Source organism: Giraffa tippelskirchi, chromosome 8, assembly GCF_054371585.1.
Source record: "Giraffa tippelskirchi isolate mGirTip1 chromosome 8, T2T-mGirTip1v1.2.pri, whole genome shotgun sequence".
Taxonomy (NCBI): Eukaryota; Metazoa; Chordata; class Mammalia; order Artiodactyla; family Giraffidae; genus Giraffa; species Giraffa tippelskirchi.
The window spans coordinates 107,728,704-107,747,832 of NC_137282.1; the positions used below are offsets into that span (position 1 = coordinate 107,728,704).

General features: G+C 41.5%; 1 protein-coding gene and 1 long non-coding RNA gene across 7 annotated transcripts in view; one reads left to right on the top strand and one right to left on the bottom strand.

The window, feature by feature from the left end:
- Positions 1 to 4,322, bottom strand: part of LOC145516788 (uncharacterized) — a 149,189-nt gene extending 144,867 nt beyond the window's left edge. For all 3 annotated transcript variants that reach the window (XR_014061767.1, XR_014061765.1, XR_014061766.1), the window contains exon 1: positions 4,211 to 4,322. This is a non-coding gene — a long non-coding RNA (uncharacterized LOC145516788). The remainder of the gene's footprint in view (positions 1 to 4,210) is intronic.
- A 142-nt stretch (positions 4,323 to 4,464) lies between these two features.
- Positions 4,465 to 13,790, top strand: CCNB1 (cyclin B1). Of its 4 annotated transcripts, none has more exons than XM_081518421.1 (9): positions 4,465 to 4,599; positions 5,189 to 5,359; positions 5,456 to 5,608; positions 7,089 to 7,275; positions 11,638 to 11,792; positions 12,005 to 12,241; positions 12,517 to 12,657; positions 13,274 to 13,384; positions 13,564 to 13,790. In XM_081518421.1, the coding sequence occupies exons 1-9, from the start codon at positions 4,579 to 4,581 to the stop codon at positions 13,669 to 13,671; spliced, it is 1,284 nt and encodes a 427-aa protein (XP_081374547.1). In that variant the 5' UTR covers positions 4,465 to 4,578; the 3' UTR covers positions 13,672 to 13,790. The 4 variants fall into 4 exon arrangements, with proteins under 4 accessions (XP_081374547.1, XP_081374546.1, XP_081374548.1 ...); XM_081518420.1 differs by having other exon boundaries at positions 7,089 to 7,271; positions 11,634 to 11,792; XM_081518422.1 differs by lacking the exon at positions 13,274 to 13,384 and having other exon boundaries at positions 7,089 to 7,271; positions 11,634 to 11,792.
- The last annotated feature ends 5,339 nt before the right edge of the window (positions 13,791 to 19,129 follow it).

A 19,129-nucleotide genomic window follows, 5' to 3' on the forward strand; every position in this document is an offset into this window, starting at 1 on the left:
TGCCCTGTGACTGTTGTTATCTAGCTGCTAAGTCATGTCCAACTCTTTTGTGACCATTTGGCCTCCTCTGTCCATGGCCAGGCTCCTCTGTCCATGGGATTCTCCAGGCAAGAATACTGGAGTTGGTTGCCATTTCCTCCTCCAGGGGATCATACGACCCAGGGACTGAACCTGAGTCTCCTACACTGGCAGGCAGATTCTTTACCACTGAGCCACCTGGGAAGCCCAGCTATAGCAGGGCCCAACAGGAAGAAGAGGGACTTCCTCTTCTTACCTGGCAAGAATGCAGTCAATAAAAAGCCACTATACTTCAAATTCTCAGTTCCTTCAAAGGACTCTGTTTACTATAGCCCTTCTAACTTCCTTTTCCCCTCTCTATAAGAGTCCTCCAGTGGCATGGAACTTGTATGGCTTGCCATGGCTACAGATCCCAAATTGCAAGTCTTTGTTGATTGTGAATAAACTCATTTTTGCTGGAGAAATAACTGGCAGTTTATTTTAAGCCAACACTATCATTGGGTTTTCACAGACTATTTCCTCTCTCTGGAATGTTTTCCTTCTTGTCATTTAAGCCTCAGCTTAAATGTCAACTTCTCAGACTATCTCTAACCCACCAAGTCTAACCCAGCTACCAAATGGCTCTATTTGAATCACTTTCTTTTTAGTCTCTGCCTTGCACTTAGTACTATTTGATTTTTTCCTACTGTACTTCCTTATTTACTTAGTTTCTCTCCTACTGGAATATACACTTAATGAGAGCAGGAATCTCCTCCGTTTTGTTCAGAGCTGTTTTCCTAGCCCACTCCAGTACTCTTGCCTGGAGAATCCCAGGGACGGGGGAGCCTGGTGGGCTGCCGTCTATGGGGTCGCACAGAGTCGGACACGACTGACGCGACTTAGCAGCAGCAGCAGCAGCAGCAGAACATTGCCTGGTATGTGGTTGGCACTAATAACCAGGCCAGGGGAGAGAACATGGAGTAGTTCACCCAGGAGGAAAGTCAGGTTTTAAAGTGTTATAAAGAAAGGAGATGATCCATGAAACTTGTGTTAATTAAGCATCAAAAGTTAACATTCTGGTGATCCAGTGGTCAAGAATCTGCTCTGCAACGAAGGGGTTCAAACCCTGGTCAGAGACCTAAGATCCCACATGCCTTGGGGCAATAAGCCTGAGTGCCACCACTAGAAAGACTGTTCACCGAAAAAGATCCCGCATGATGCAACAAAGATCCCAAGTGCTGCAACCAATGCAGCTAAATAAATAACAAACAAACAAACACAGCTCCTAAAAACAGATGTTAACAATCTGAATAGAAATGACTCATAAGGTAGGAACACAATTCGCAGAATTTCTCAAGCCTGCACTCCTAAACTATGTACATTTGCTGTGCTTAGTCACTCAGTTGGGTCCTACTCTTTGCAAGCCCAGGTACTGCAGCCCACCAGGCTCCTCTGTCCATGGGGATTCTCCAGGCAAGAATACTGGAGTGGGTTGCCATGCCCTCCTCCAGAGGATCTTCCCAACCCAGGGATCGAAGCCAGGTCTCCCACACTGCAGGCGGATTCTTTACTGATTTGAGCCAACTGACATTTGGGACTGGATAATTATTTGTGTGTGTGTGTCTTTGTGTGTGTGTGTGTGTGTTTAGGGGGTAAGGCTGTTTTATACATTTCAGGATGTTTAGAAACCTCTCTGATCTTCACCTACTAAATGGCAGTAGCACCTTCCCAGTTGTAACAATCAGAAATGCAAATCTCCCCCTCCCCGCAGCCTCTCCCACCCTGGGACAAAATGTTCACCAGTTAAGAACTACTGTGTTAAAAGAAGTTCCACTGTGTTAAAAGAAGTTCCACTGTGTTAAAAGAAGTTCCACTGTGTTAAAAGAAGTTCCAATGGTCACAAAGGGGTTGTCACTTACATCTGCTAAAGGCCTGGCATCCTAGGATCATTCAAAGTATATGGTTTTGTTTTGTTTTGTTTTGTTTTGTTTTTTAGTTCTACCAGTTTATTGCTACCAACCCATCTCCCTCCACCCTCAGGCACGCGTGCTCAGTCATGTAACCCCATGGACTACAGCCCACCAGGCTCCTCTGTCCATGGACTTTTCCAGGCAAGAATACTGGAGTGGGTTGCCATTTCCTTCTCCATTGTTTTGTTTTTTTAAATCAGCTTCAGGTAGTTGGCCAGAACCCAGGGCACTGGAACAACAGTGTCAACATTTCCTAAGCAAGTGCTGCTGCTCGGGGAGGTGAAACCTAGGGGGAAACCTGATGAAAAGCATGATTCTAAACTGTCTTCCCATAGATACTTTATTAGTTTTAAGAAACAAACAACTAAATACAGTGGAGAAAGGAGGTAAAAGCGTAACCATGTGATCAAAATTAATCTCACTTATGGGGAACAGGTGAACACCATGTGTCTGCAGAGTTGATTCCCTGAGAAGAAGACGATGTCACCTACGTGGCTTAACAGCCAAGAATGCAAATCACAAGGAACAATTATACAAACACAAAAATAAGAAAGTTCTCTTTTCTAAAAAGTGGCAGGGAGTACTGTATTCTTCAAAACCATCAGTGTTATAAAAGAAAAAGAAAAGCTGCAGGAATTGTTCCGGATTAAAGGAGACTACATGCCACATTGCCCCAGCTGGGTCCTGTACTGGAGAAAAGAAAATGCTGGAAAGGACATTATTAGGCCAATTGACAAAACTGGAATACAAACTAGGTTGAATACAATGTTGTGATAAAGTAAATGCATGAAGTTGATAACTGTTAGGAAATACACACTTAAGAACTGAGGGATAAAGGGCCATGATAATTGTAACTTACCGTCAAGTATTTCAGGAAAAAAATTTATATACAATTATACATAGGGAGAAATATCAATAACCTCAGATATGCAGATGACACCACCCTTACGGCAGAAAGTGAAGAAGAACTAAAGAGCCTCTTGACGAAAGTGAAAAAGGAGAGTGAAAAAGTTGGCTTAAAGCTCAACATTCAGAAAACTAAGATCATGGCATTTGGTCCCATCACTTCATGGCAAATAGATGGGGAAACAGTGGAAACAGTGACAGACTTTATTTTGGGGGGTCCAAAAATCACTGCAGATGGTGACTGCAGCCATGAAATTAAAAGATGCTTACTCCTTGGAAGGAAAGTTATGACCAACCTAGACAGCATATTAAAAAGCAGAGACATTACTTTGTCAACAAAGGTCCATCTAGTCAAGGTTATGGTTTTTCCAGTAGTTATGTATGGACGTGAGAGTTGGACTATAAAGAAAACTGAGCACCGAAGAATTTGATACTTTTGAACTGTGGTATTGGAGAAGACTCTTGGGAGTCCCTTGGACTGCAAGGAGATGCAACTGGTCCATCCTAAAGATCAGTCCTGGGTGTTCATTGGAAGGACTGATGTTGAAGCTGAAACTCCAATATTTGGCCACCTGATTTGAAGAGCTGACTCATTTGAAAAGACCCTGATGCTGGGAAAGATTGAGGGCGGGAGGAGGAGGGGACAACAAAGGATGAGATGGTTGGATTGCATCACCGACTCAATGGACATGAGCCTGTGTGAACTCCAGGAGTTGGTGATGGACAGGGAGGCCTGGCGTGCTGCGGTTCATGGGGTCACAAAGAGACCAACACGACTGAGCGACTGAACTGAACTGATACATAGATGGGTAGTTACACACACAAGAAAGAGATTAAGTAAATGAGAAAGCAAATGGGATAAAAGGTTAAGGATATTTGAATCTGGATAAAGGGTATACGTGTGTGTTCCTTGCGATATTTTTGCTTGCAACTTTTGTTTGAAACTATTTTCAAATAAAAATAATTGGCTTTGGGAAACAATCTGATTGAAATAATCTGGCAGGTTAAGAGGCTGGCAATATTCTTAAAAGACTATTACTGTTGTGGAAACATCATGGATCTAAAGAAATCTATGTTTAGTTCCGTGTTACTAACTTATGATCCAGAGGAAGTCACCGAAAGCCTCTCTGAGCTTCAGTTTCTCCACCTCAGAGCTGTTGGGATGATCAAACGAAAGGACGCATATATAAAATCCTTTCCTGCTACATGCCACTGCAGAAGAGGAAAGTTTAACAACAAGGAGGACTAAAGCCATAACTGCCTCTCACGGCAAACCAGCGGCTCCACCATCACTTTCCCAAAGCCCTGAGGCCAACTACGGTGGTTAACAGTCTCACCTCTTCAGGTGGGCGGTGAAGGCACCACTTCCCTCTCCAGGTGGCTACAGCCGCTGCCCGAGGGCGCAGGCGCCGAGTCAGACCACGTGACGGTCTGGTCCCGCCCCCACCCGAACATCTTCGCGGGATCACCCTGGAAATGCATTCTTGGAGGAACCAGCCGCCGCCAATGGGGAGCGAGCGAGTGCCACGAACAGGCCAATAAGGAGGGAGCGGTGCGGGGTTTAAACCTGAGGCGGGGCCCGATTCCTCCCGGCGTGCTGCGGAGGAACGGCTGTTGGCCTGTAGTTGATTCAAGCTCCCGGCTGGTCGGGAGCTCCAGTGCTCTCTTGCTCCTCACTGAGCTGCTGCCTGGTGCAGAAGAAGCCATGGCGCTCCGGATCACCAGGGTGAGCTGCTGCGGACGGTGAACAAACGCGGCTCTCCTGACTGGCTGCGCCTCCTCTACCTGTCTCCCCTACCGGAGTTCCTCTGGCAGGAGCGGACCCGGACCGAGATTGGAGGATGGTGGGGGGAGTATGGGGGTCGGCGGGCCCCTAAAATGGTGGGAGAGTTTGAGGGGCGGACGGACGGAGAGAGGAAGATGAAAAAGGGTAGTGGATAAGGGGGGGAGGGGCAGATGGCGGGTAGACGCGAAACCTTATGTAAAAAGGTAAAGGAGGACCCCTGAGCGAGCTCCCACCAACTGCGTAACCCCCTTCCCAGGGCAAGATGCCTGCAATCGAAGGCTTTTTAGGTTTCCTTTCAAATGTAAATTCATGGTATTTTAGGTCCGGCAAGGACTAAGCAGGCGATCCCTCAATAGGTGAAATAAGAGGTGCGGGAAGGAGATTGGCTTGTCACAGCCTTAGCGTAGCCCCTGGAACCCTGGTTTTTCCTGGGAACCCATTTACAGTTGGTTTTTCTCCTAAAAGCTTCTGTTTCGCCCCCATTTTAACCCTGGAGAGCCAGCTCTCAAAGTGGTCTTGCTTCTTACAGAACACGAAGATTAATGGTGAAAATAAGGCGAAGATCAGTATGGCAGGGGCCAAGCGCGTGCCTGTGGCCGCTGTTGCAACCTGTAAGCCCGGGCTGCGGCCCCGAACAGCTCTTGGAGACATCGGTAACAAAGTCAGTGAACAACCGCAGGCCAAACTGTCTCTGAAAAAGGTATAACTGTCTCCCTGATTCAACTACTCTGTGAGTATGCCTTCCAGCTGTGACCCGTGATGGAGAAACGTTCCATTCTCTCCTTTTCATCCACAGGAAGCAAAAACTTTAGCTGCTGGAAAAGTTACTGCTAAAAAAGTACCAAAACCTCTGGAAAAGCCTCCTGTACCTGTGCCGGAGCCCCAGCCGGAGCCAGAGCCGGAACCCGAGCCTGTTAAGGAAGAGAAACTTTCCCCTGAGCCTATTTTGGTAAACTTGACTCTACTATTTGAGAGCCTGTTGTTTCTTTCCCTTCATTTTACTAATGGATGGCCAGAATCTTCTTTTAATTGCTTTTAATTGTCATACTACCCCTCCTTTGTTTACTGTATTGAGCTGCCTGGACTAAAGATTTGAATCTCTTTGGGTACAAGCCATCTCTGTCTGGAATTTATTGACTGAAACAGATTGTTCTCTTGAGTCCTTTTTTTTTTTTTAACTCCATAACGTGGCCTTCAAATAATAAACCTGTAACTTTGGAATTTATATAAAGATGTAAAGCAGAAAATGGAGCTCTTCAGAGCAGGCAAGATGAGTTAACACAGCCTCAAAACCAAGAACTTTTATTTAAATAACAGGCATGTAAATGTGTCTACTTCTGTGAAGGAAGACTACACCATCTTTGAAGAGGCTGCTTTCCTGAAATTGCAATGAACTGCATTCTTTTTTTTTTTTTTGAACTGCATTCTTAAGTTTTAATTTTTAAAACTTTACTAAAGCTGGTTGGGCAAATAATTAGTCATTTTGCCTAGCTCTCTATATTTAAGGGAAGGGGGTATGAGGCTATGGCTTTAGTATTGACCTTGTGAACATAGCACAGAAACCTGTAGCATGCACAATCTTTAATTGGCCATACTGAGCTTTTCATCAAAATCCCATACTGATTCTTGCCTGTGCTTTCCCACCCTCTTTTTTTTAACTGATAATCTTCTCATCCTTCAAAATAGCTCATGCATCAACATTTAAAGCTTTCCCTAATTTTCCAAACCCCACCCTAACTCTCCTCACTCCTACTTTTGTTCCTAGAATCAATCTCTCTTTACTTCATTTACTTATTTCTTCTAAATTCAAATCCCCTTGAGGACACCATAAAGCCAGTACTTAACACAAAGCTTGACTTGATGAAAGTGCTCAGTAACTGTTTGGACAACTGTTTGGGGTAACTGGAGTTTGAAGAAAATGATTCATGATAACGAAGCCAATTAATCCTTAGTAGTCCAGATAGAACTTGTGTTCTCCTGTGCAGTGGGAAGCAGTCCTTCTTTTGAAATAAAGACTGAAAGCTGACTTGTCATTCACTTGAATTAACTTTACATGACCTTGCTAAACAACGCATTACTAATCAGTTCCCTTGCTGCTAAGTCGCTTCAGTCGTGTCCGACTCTGTGCGGCAGAGACGGCAGCCCACCAGGCTCCGCCGTCCCTGGGATTCTCCAGGCAAGAACACTGGAGTGGGTTGCCATTTCCTTCTCCAGTGCATGAATGGGAAAAGTGAAAGTGAAGTTGCTCAGTTGTGTCCGACTCTTAGCAACCCCATGGACTGCATCCTACCAGGCTCCTCTGTCCATGGGCTTTTCCAGGCAAGAGTACTAGAGTGGGGTGCCATTGAGTTGATGCCAATAATCTGACCTTCATTCTCAGACAGTATGCTCCTTTTTGCTATCATTTCAAAAAGTCTCTCTGTTTCCAGGTCGATACTCCCTCTCCAAGCCCCATGGAAACATCTGGCTGTGCCCCTGCAGAAGAATATCTGTGTCAGGCTTTCTCAGATGTAATTCTTGCAGTGAGTGATGTGGATGCAGAAGACGGAGCAGATCCAAACCTTTGTAGTGAATATGTAAAAGATATCTATGCTTATCTGAGACAACTTGAGGTCAGTAATACTATTAAACCATTGTTTTCTTCTAAACTGCATCTAGCTTGGAGATTTTCCATTAACAGGTTTAAGCAGGATACAAGCAGCTTTTCTTAACAGTAGAATTTCCACTTTGAAGTTCTTCACAAAATGCCAAAAATGGCACAAAATGTCAAAGTTGTTTCTTTTTAAGGTGAAAGTACTAACCATTGGACTGCCAGGGAATTCCCAATGACAGCTTTATTTGCCATTTTGAACAGGGGAAATTCAAAGCGAAAGATATTACCATGGCTTTTCCTAAAGGAAAGTCCAAAGATTGAAAGATATTTTATATCATCACAATTAGGAGTGAGTGAGTCCCAAATTCTGGGTTTAAGGAGGGTAACAAGTAAGAGCTATATGGTACTGGGTCCGTTCAGTTCAGTCGCTCATTCCTGTCTGACTCTTTGCAACCCCATGGACTGCAGCACGCCAGTCCTCCCTGTCCATCACCAACTCCTAGAGTTTACCCAAACTCATGTCCATTGAGTCAGTGATGCCATCCAACCATCTCATCCGTTGTCATCCCCTTCTCCTCTCATCCTCAATCTTTCCCAGCATCAGGGTCTTTTCAAATGAGTCAGCTCTTCGAATCAGGTGGCCAAAGTATTGGAATTTCAGCTTCAACATCAGTCCTTCCAATGAATATTCACAACTGATTTCCTTTAGGATGGATTGGTTGGATCTCCTTGCTATCCAAGGGACTCTCAAGAGTCTTCTCCAACACCACAGTTCAAAAGCATCAATTCTGCAGCGCTCAGTTTTCTTTATGGTCTAACTCACATCCATACATGACCACTGGATAAACCATAGCTTTGACCAGATGGACCTTTGTTGGCAAAGTAATGTCTCTGCTTTTTAATATGCTGTCTAAGTTGGTCATAACTTTTCTTCCAAGGAGTAATCGTCTTTTAATTTCATGGCTGCAATCACCATCTGCAGTGATTCTGGAGCCCAAAAAAATAAAGTCTGTCACTGTTTCTATTGTTTCCCCATCTATTTGCCATGAAGTGATGGGACCGAATGCCATGATCTTAGTTTTCTGAATGTTGAGCTTTAAGCCAACTTTTGCACTCTCCTCTTTCACTTTCATCAAGTGGCTTTTTAGTTCTCCCTCTCTTTCTGCCATAAGGGTGGTGTCATCTGCATATCTGAGGTTATTGATATTTCTTCCGGCAATCTTGATTCCAGCTTGTGCTTAATCCAGCCCAGCGTTTCTCATGATGTACTCTGCATATAAGTTAAATAAGCAGGGTGACAATATACAGCCTTGATGTACTCCATTTCATATTTGGAACCAGTCTGTTGTTCTGTGTCCAGTTCTAACTGTTGTTTCTTGACCTGCATACAGGTTTCTCAGGAGGCAAGTCAGGTGGTCTAGTATTCCCATCTTTTTCAGAATTTTCCACAGTTTGTTGTGATCCACACAAAGGCTTTGGCATAGTCAATAAAGCAGAAGTAGATGTTTTTCTGGAACTATCTTTTTCTATGATCCAGCAGATGTTGGCAATTTGATCTCTGGTTCCTCTGCCTTTTCTAAATCCAGCTTGAACATCTGGAAGTTCATGTACTGCTGTAGCCTTGCTTGGAGAATTTTGAGCATTACTTTGCTAGTGTGTGCAATTGTGCTGTAGTTTGAACATTCTTTGGCATTGCCTTTCTTTGGGATTGGAATGAAAACTGACCTTTAGCAGCCCTGTGACCACTGCCAAGTTTTCCAAATTTGCTGGCATATTGAGTGCAGCACTTTCACAGCATCATCTCGTAGGATTTGAAATAGGTCAACTGGAATTACATCACCTCCACTAGCTTTGTTCGTAGTGATGCTTCCTAAGGCCCATTTAACTTCACATTCCAATATATCTGGCTCTACGTGAGTGATCACACCATCGTGTGAAGATCTGGGTCGTGAATATCTTTTTTGTATAGTTCTTCTGTGTATTCTTGCCACCTCTTCTTAATATCTTCTGCCTCTGTTAGGTCCATACCACTTCTGTCCTTTATTGTGCTCATCTTTGCATGAAATGTTCCCTTAGTATCTCTAATTTTCTTGAAGAGATCTCTAGTCTTTCACATTCTATTGTTTTCCTCTATTTCTTTCCATTGATCACTGAGGAAAGGCTTTCTTACCTCTCCTTGCTATTCTTTGGAACTCTGCATTCAAATGGGTGTATCTTTCCTTTTGTCCTTTGCCTTTAGCTTCTCTTCTTTTCCCAGCTATTTGTAAGGCTTCCTCAGACAACCATTTTGCCTTTTTGCATTTCTTTTTCTTGGGGAATGGTCTTGATCCCTGTCTCCTGTACAGTGTCACAAACCTCCATCCATTAGTTCTTCAGGCACTATCAGATCTGATCCCTTGAATCTATTTGTCACTTCCACTGTATAATCGTAAGGAATTTGATTTAGGTCATACCTGAATGGACTAGTGGTTTTCCCTACTTTCTTCAGTTTAAGTCTGAATTTGGCAATAAGGAGTTCATGATCTGAGCCACAGTCTGCTCCTTGGTCTTGTTTTTTGCTCACTGTATAGAGCTTCTCCATCTTTGGCTGCAAAGAATATAATCAGTCTGTTTTCAGTATTGACCATCTGGTGATGTCCATGTGTAGAGGAGAAGTAATGGAGAATGCTAATTATCCTTTGCCAGTTTTGTTTTGGTTCAGATAACTAGTCTGTTTTAATTTTATGGGCACAATGATAGTGTTTCTCTCAAGCAGGCAGGTCCGTAATCTTAAAAGTCAAATTCATGCACAGCCTGCATCAAGTGTGTGATGTTAATTTTGTGTAGTCTTACTCTGGCCTCCATCTTATTTATTTCATTACTCTTACTTCCCATTCTTATAATTCTTCCTTACTTTTAAATGACTTTATTTTGTTCATACATTTATAAGCCACCATGAATCATTAAATGGCTTATAAACACACACTTTGTTTTACTTTGGTAGCTCATTGTAAATTCTAACAGCATTCTCTAATCACTAGGCTCTCCAACAAAAACTGATAAGTGCTACTGGTTTATATTAACTGCAACCTTCAGTTCACCTCTGTGCTCATATCACAGAATTGGTTATAAATTAATATTTGTGTATGGAGAAGGTGGTAAAAAAACCATAGCCAAAACAAGACATTTTGGGTCAGTGTGGCTTATGAACATGTGATATCTGGGAAATTGTTTCTGTCCAAGAAGAGTATACTCAAAAACTAAAGCTTTTGGTCTTCTTCCATTTCATCTCATTTCTGAAACTTTCTATTGGTGTCCTTTGCCCTCAAACAAGGAGGCATTCTGTATGTTAACATCATAAGCAATACAGTTTCCAAATTTACTCAGTTGCTTGTTTATAATGCATTCTAATGTAGTGGCATCATTAATATCTCCAGCAGGCTGTTGGCCTGATTATTTTGGGCATCTCCATTTTCTACAGGATTGTCCTGTAAGACTTTCTCCAGAACCAGCCTTCTCTGAATTTTTTCTCCTTTGTTTTTGTTTTTTATTTATTTGGCTGCACTAGGTCTTATTTATAGCACCCAGGACCTAGTTTCCTGACCAGGGATCAAACCTGGGCCCCCTGCATTGGGAGCACAGAGTCCCAACCTCTCGACCACCATGGAAGTCCCTTCTCCCTTGTTTTTAAAGTTAGTGGTCTCACTTAGCAGACGTGTGTGCTGGATTTTGATGGTTGACTTTTCTTACCCTTGCTGTTTTGGGGGTTTAAAACTTGAAGCACGTGTGTAGCATATTAGTTCCAGCTGAGCTGAGAGCTGCTATTATTATTTTCTCTTAACTCCATGAAGCTCAGGGGCTTCCCAGGTGGTGCAATGGTGAAGAATCTGCCTGCCAATGCAGGAGGCACAAGAGATGCAGGTTTGATCCCTAGGTCAGGAGGATCCCCTGGACTAGGAAATGGCAACCTGCTCCAGTACTCTTGACTAGAAGATCCCATGGACAGAGGACCCTGGTGAGTTACAGTCCATGGGGTCGCAAAGAGTCTGACACAACTGAGCGCACACACATAAAGCTCAAGGTTCTGGGTTTAGAGTCTTAAAAAGATCTGAGGTGATAGTACGGTATCTTTATTTAGGAAGGAGGGACAGGATGTGGGCCAGTAGTAGTAATGGTGAAGTGGATATAGTAAGAGATGCCAATAGGAAAACCTGTCACCCTGTCCTATTTGATACTTGCTTTCTTTGTTTCTCAGTGATGGAGCTGTTTGCAGTGACCAATAGGGCTTAGAGCTATTAAAGATTCTAAATGTTCCAGAGCTATTCTGAGGTGACCAGTTATTTCTGGTCAGAAATTTAATGTGGAATCTTACTTCTTAGGATAATCAGCATTTCTTTTGCAGGAAGAGCAAGCAGTCAAACCAAAATACCTAATGGGTCGTGAAGTCACTGGAAACATGAGAGCCATCCTAATTGACTGGCTAGTGCAAGTTCAAATGAAATTCAGGTTACTGCAGGAGACCATGTACATGACTGTTTCCATAATTGATCGGTTCATGCAGGTGAGTGTAATTCAGCAGTTGAAGGTTCTTCCTCCCAGGGTCCTCTCTGAGTCATAAGAAACAGACCTTTTCAGCTAAAATCTGTCTTGAGGCATGGGGTGTCTTTGAGATTTTGTTGTGGGAATGTATCTTTCCTGTGTCTCCTTCACAGTTTGGTGCCTCCTTTTTCAAATACCTATTACTTACTCATCGAGTTGACATTCCCACTGCAGGATAATTGTGTGCCCAAGAAGATGCTGCAGCTGGTTGGAGTCACTGCCATGTTTGTTGCAAGCAAATACGAGGAAATGTACCCTCCAGAAATCGGTGACTTTGCCTTTGTGACTGACAACACCTACACCAAGTTTCAGATCAGACAGATGGAAATGAAGATTCTAAGAGCGTTAAATTTTAGTCTGGGTCGCCCTCTACCCCTGCATTTCCTTCGGAGAGCATCTAAGATTGGAGAGGTACAGATTTCTTGAAACTCTGGTATGGTACATTAGGGAATACTGCGGGCCATTGAGATCTACTTCAAGTGCCTTATATTTATACCTAACTGCCTGAAGAAGGCATAAAGGTGGTCTTTATTTCCAGTCAGTCTGTGTGTTAATATTATTATTAAAGCCTTTCGTGGGCAATTGCATTTGAGAATTTATAGGCAAACAATTGTAGGTACTGTGATGGGCATACTAGTTACTGCCAGTGCAGAATTCTCTGACAGAACCTGTGGGTTTTATTCCAGGTTGATGTTGAGCTACATACTCTGGCCAAATATCTGATGGAACTAACTATGCTGGACTACGATATGGTGCACTTTCCTCCTTCTCAGATTGCAGCGGGAGCTTTTTGCTTAGCACTGAAAATTCTTGATAATGGTGAATGGGTAAGCTCTGTCCCACAAACTGAGATTATCCTGAGCTTTGAAATTTCACTATTTGCTCAGGATAGAGCTGTTGTCATTAAAGGACAATTCATATAGCTCCTACATATGGCATCTTCTGAGGCAATGATTATAATATCCTTGTGATATTTTCTTAGAATGCTTCCATTTCATTGCCTAATCTCATCTTTCTATACCCCTTTGAAAAAGCAGAGCAGCTGCTGCTCCTTATAGAGAGTAGCTCAAGCAGGTCAAATAACATACCAGAAGTTCCTTCATATTTGTTGATTCAATGAGTATTTCTCTTGTATGTCATATGATAATACTCTAGGCCCTAGAAATAGAGTTGTGAATGAGGAAGTCAGCTCCAAATAACTTGGAGTCTAGCTCTGGGGTGGACAATTCAGCAATTAAAAAAGTGTAATTAAGTTTGAGCACAGGATCCTAGAGAAGCCATGAAAGAAGAGTAATTGGGGAAGAAGGGTGGTAAGCTTGCCTTAAATTTCAATTATAATCATATAGGTTATCTACTTCCCTACCCTACTTTTGAAGAACATCTGGAAATTTTATGAAAACCCTTGGTGATGAGCATTTTCAACATTAACTTTTGTTTTCTTAGACACCAACTCTACAGCATTACCTGTCATACACTGAAGAATCCCTTCTTGTTGTTATGCAACACCTGGCAAAGAATGTGGTCATGGTGAACCGTGGGCTTACAAAGCACATGGTGAGTCAATCAGTGGTACTGTAGGGTGTCGGGGAAAGTGGAAATCATTCAGACTTGATGCCTGCCTGTAAATTCATAGCTTACTTTTTTAAGGAGTTGATTTTTAAGTGAATATCTGTACCATTGGTTCTTATGTTTTCCTCTTTTCCGTCATTAATTTCTGTACTTTTCTATTCCAGACTATCAAGAACAAGTATGCCACATCTAAGCATGCTAAGATCAGCACTCTGGCACAGCTGAATTCTGCACTAGTTCAAGATTTAGCCAAGGCTGTGGCAAAGGTGTAACTTGTGAACTTTGGAATACTATCTGCAAATAAAATTGGCACCATGTGCCATCTGTACATATTATATGTTACATTTACTTACTTTTAATAAAGTTGTAGTTCTTTTTACTTATCCCTTAACTCATTTGAATGTGGCTACTTTCCACTTGAGGATAAAAGTTGTTTTAAACGTATGGTGGGGATTGCTTAAAAAAAACAGTTTTCAGTTACCTGGGGACCCAACTAATACATACAGTTGGTTCTTCTTGGGTTTTGTTTTATATGCCTGGCTTTACTTAAGATTTACTAAGTTCTTGAAGGCATTTATAATCTAGATATACTTTATACGTCATACTATATGTAAGCCCAAGTCACCTTAAGAGATTCTGCTGCCTAGTTCTACGTAAGGAAAAGTCTACCGTCTTTTTCCTAGTCCTCCTGATTCCTATTTACTCGGGTGGTTGCTGCCATAATTGTAAGTAATCTATTAGTACTGCTTTCTTAAATTATCAACTTTAGCTAGTATCAGCATTTTCACTTGGAAAAATAAGAATTTTAATTTATATTCAAAGCCTAGTTTTTGTTTATTAGTTAAGAAAATAAAGCAATCCTTAAATATGAAAGTATCTTAAAAACTTTATTTACCCACCCTTTCTTACTGTCCTGTCTCAGTCCCATCTGAAGATATAAGGAGTTTGGAGTGTATCTATCCATGAATATAGATATGTGTATAGACCTGCATATGTAATATGGGAGGTATTAAAAATGGGGTAATTTTGTATACTTAGCAATTCATTTCAACATGGACAGGCCTTACCTGTATTTGGGCATTACAGTCCATTGTATGGATATATTATAATGTATTTAACCGTTCCTCTGTTTACATTCAGATTGCTTTTTCTCTTTGTTCCTATAGACAATGCTGTTTAAATGTCATTATATCCCATACTTTTCTTTGTGTACACTGAGTTCTCCAAAGAATGTGTGTTCTAAGTTCTGGCAGGTGTAGCCAGCTGACATTCTCAATGTCATCAGCAATAAATGTACAAAAGTTCTGGTTTTCTCGGCATCCATGCCTGAACTGAAGCTAATCATTCGCTTTAGTTTCTGTGACTTTTTGTGGCAAAAAATATCCTATTTTGTTTACTGTCTTAATTTATACTTCTCATGACTAGTTGGATCAATTTTTGTTGTCCACTTAATAATTTGTAAAAGCTTTCCCACTTTGTCATTTGCCCTAAACCTGATTATGCTTGTCTTCTTCCTTGCAGACAGTTTTACATTTTGGTTATATCAGATATATATATTTTTTGTAGTTGATTTTAGATTTTCAGTGTTAAGGTCAACTCCATCCCCAAACATCTCTTAAATTTCTAAATTATTAACATCTTTTAAATTAACATCTCTTAAATTTCTAAATTATTCCTGTTAGGTCTGTAAGCCCTCAATTAAACATTTTGTACGTGGTATGACGTAGGATTCTTTTTTTTTTAAACGGACTCGGGCGCCGGCGCGGACCTGGGTGCCCTCCTCCCCTGCCGGCTGCTGGCGTGCCCGTGGAAATCGCCATCGCCCAGGAACCGTGACTGACCGTGGCGTCTGCCCCGCACTAGCCCGAGCCTTCGAATCACAAACCTAGTCTCCGTCCCAAGCCCAGGAAACCTGACGTAGGATTCTTAACTTGTAGATGGATACCCATTTGTGCCAGTACCATATGTTTAACCCCCCCTTGTACAACTGAAACACTTACTGTTCCCACTTATTGTTCCCTGATCTTTTTTCCTGTGATTAATATAGTTTTACATTAAGTTTATCTGGAAAGATGAGGCTACTACTATTTTTCAAATATTTGGGGGGACAATTTCAAACAGAAACTAAAACCTTTTTCAAGTTACTGATAAGCGCCTTTAGATTTTGACTGAATGTTGTATATGTACATATGTATTAGCTCTGAATAGACTGACATTGTCTTCCATTCAGAAACTTCTCCAGTAAGGCTTGTTGCATGCCCTTCACTGCAATGTTAGAATTAATTATGTAATTGCTACCCTTCTCTTGTCAAGTTAATTGCTGGGTTTAGGCTCTGTTTCCCACCCCTATTTTTTATTGCTTTTTATAGTTTTCTTACCCAGTTGATAATCAGTTTTCTTCATTTTAGTTGTTTTCTAGGTTTTAAATCCCCAAAATTTATTTTTTCAGCTATACAGTTTTTAGGTTATTGTTTCAGAATCTCCAAAATAACATTGTGAATCGGTAGATCGCTGTCTTATTCCTGGACTAGACATCTCAGTATTTTTACCATCTAATATTTGCTGTTAGTCTGTAAGTGGTCTTTATATTTTAGGTATTTTCCTCTTCCTGTTGAGAAAGGCTGTGGAATTTTATTTACTCTTTCAGCTTTTGATAACTTTTTAAAATATTACCACATTAATTTGAGGTTAATGAATTCTTGCTTACGGTATACAGATTTAATCTGCTAGTATTTCATTTAGGAAGTTTTGCATTTTGTGGGTAATTGGCTCAGTTTTTGTTACCATTTTCTGATTTTTGTCTCATTTATCAGCTTTAAGCTGGATTAAAGCGGTTTTCATATTCAAGTGTTAGAATTTGGAATCTTGATTCATTTGTTGAAAACTAGCTAAATCAATATGTAAAGTCACCTGGCCTGTACTTATAGTGGTAGCTTTCCATGGTTGTTTGGTGTTTTTTATGAATTTCTTAATTATAGCTGTAGAGGTATAGGATATTAGTTACCCTCTTCTGTATTTTTTTTTTTCCTCTTCAGTATTATAGTTGTATTTTCTCATTCCTGATGTTGAATACTTGTGTTTTCTAATCATGCTTGCCTAGGGGGTATTACTGGTGTTTTGAAAGAATCAGTTTTTGGTGTTATCATTTCTACCATCTCTATTTGGTAGTTTTAGCTTTTATGTTAATTCTTGCTGTCTGCTTTTCTCAGTTATTTTCTAGTTAAATACTTCATGTATTTTTAGTAATAAAAGCCTTGGTATATACATTTTCCTCTGAGATAACTCATTTCTAAAGTTCTCTTTTTCATCAGTCTGGTTGTTACAATTTCTTTTGTAATCCTTTTTGATCTGGAGATTATTTTACTGCCTATTAAGTTTATTGATTTTTGTCAGACACCTAGATGTTGGTGTTCTTATTTCATCGGAGAAGTCTGTGTATTCAGTCGTGTCCAGCTCTTTGTGACCCCATGGACTGTACCCCGCCAGGCTCCTCTGTCCATGGGATTCTCCAGGCAAGAATACTGGAGTGGGTTGCATTGCCTTTCTCCAGGGGATCTTCTTGAAACAGGGATCTGAACCCATGTTTCCTGTGTCTCCTGCATTGCAGGCAGTTTCTTTAGCCTTGAGCCACCAGGAGATGGTCTGTAAAAAGCCTTTTGAAACTTCTATGTGGATTAAGTATATGGTTGACTTATGTAGATAGTCCATGGACAAAAGAAAGTGTTTATTTCCTAATAGGAGAAAAAGTTTTAATGATTGAGGATAATGTTCCCTTAAAATACTTCCATCATGTGTCTAATGTCCTAAGAATTGTGATCCCCCATAGCCACAGTATGGTCACACTAAAGTTAATTATTTATTTGGCTGCACCTGGTCTTAGTTGCAGCATTGTGGGATGTTTAGTTGCAAATAAAGCACGTGAGCTTTTTTTTTTAATGCAGAAGCATTTTTTTCCAAAACTTGGAACGTTTTGTTTTGTATTGGGGTATAACCGATTAACAATGTTTTGATAGTTTCAGGTGAAGGGGGAGGGACTCAGTCATACATATACATGTATCCATTCTTCCCCAAAGCCCCCTCCCATCCAGGCTGCCACATAAAATTGAGCATGTGCCATATATAACATGTACTATACAATAGGTCCTTGTTGAATATCCATTTTAAATATAGTAGTGTGTACCTAACCATCCCAGACTCCTTAATTATCCCTCCCCATCCCCCCCCAGCAACTGTAAAATTCATTGTTTAAATCTGTAAAGTCTCTTCCTGTTAAAGCATGTGAACTCGTTAATTGCAGCATGTGAGGTCTAGTTCCCTGACCAAGGATTGGACTTGAGCCCCCACATCAGAAGTGTGGAGTCTTAGCTACTGGACCAACAGGGGAGTCCCTAGCTTTTTTGTCTTTTACTTTATTTTTATTTAGCCATGCTGCATGGCTTGTGGGGATCTATTAGTTCTCTGACCCGCACCCTTGGCAGTGAAAGCAGAGGCTCAATCACTAGAGCACTAGGGAATTCTCTAGTTCTGACATTAACGATACTTGTTTTGAATAATTTGTCTCACTGGGAGTGACATGATGGTAATTATTCAATTTTATCATCCCTTCTGTATTGTACATTCTCTAAAAATGAGCTCCCCGCCCACAGACATGCCCTCTTTGACTTTTTGGGAGGAGGGCTGCACCCAGTCTTAGTTGCAGTATGTGGGCTCTTAGTTACCTAACCAGGGATCAACCCTGGACCCCTTGCATTGGGAGCAAAGTCATAACCACTGGACCACCAGGGAATTCCCTGTTTCAATTTTTTTTTTTTTAATTTATTGTTATAATCCACTACTGCGGTGGTTCTTTAAGTGTCATCCTCAACCAGCAACAGCAATATCACTTGGGGACACGAAATGCGAATCAGAATCAGTAACTTGGAGAGGCACCTGGCTATCTGTTTTAACCAGTCCTTTCCATGATCCTCATGCATGCTCATGAGGAAAAGCATTTGCATAACCTTTGGCCCAAATTTGGCCAGTGGACTGCTGACAGGCAGCTGCTTAAAAGGATGAGGTTGATGTGAGATACCGGAAGACATCCAGGATAAATTAGCTCTGAAACATTGTAAGACCTCCCGACAAAGTAATTAGGTGAAAAAAGAAAACAGTCACTTTCTTGTAAAAGAAAAAATGAAGCAAAATGTTCTTCCAGGAATTTGGGAGTAGGAGTGGTGAACTTAACATTTTACATCCTACTGTGCCTTTTGAATCTTTTACTAGGAGCCGAATTACTTTGATAATAGGAAAAAGAGGGTACTATTGTGTGAACAAGTATAACTCAGGAGAAACGAGAAACTCTCCTGTTCAAAGAGGCCCGAGCTGCTTGTGCCACAAAGATTGTGTCATTTATGGGACTGATCGTAGTGAAAAACTACAAACCAATCAGGCATTTATGCCCTGAATTTTCTCCATTACCTGGTCACTGCTCAGCTAAGCTGCTGCTGCTGCTGCTAAGTCGCTTCAATCGTGTCCGACTCTGTGTGACCCCATAGACGACAGCCCACCAGGCTCCGCCGTCCCTGGGATTCTCCAGGCAAGAATACTGGAGTGGGTTGCCATTTCCTTCTCCAGTGCATGAAAGGGAAAAGTGAAAGTGAAGTTGCTCAGTCGTATCCGACTCTTAGCGACCCCATGGGCTGTAGCCTACCAGGCTCCTCCGTCCATGGGATTTTCCAGGCAAGAGTACTG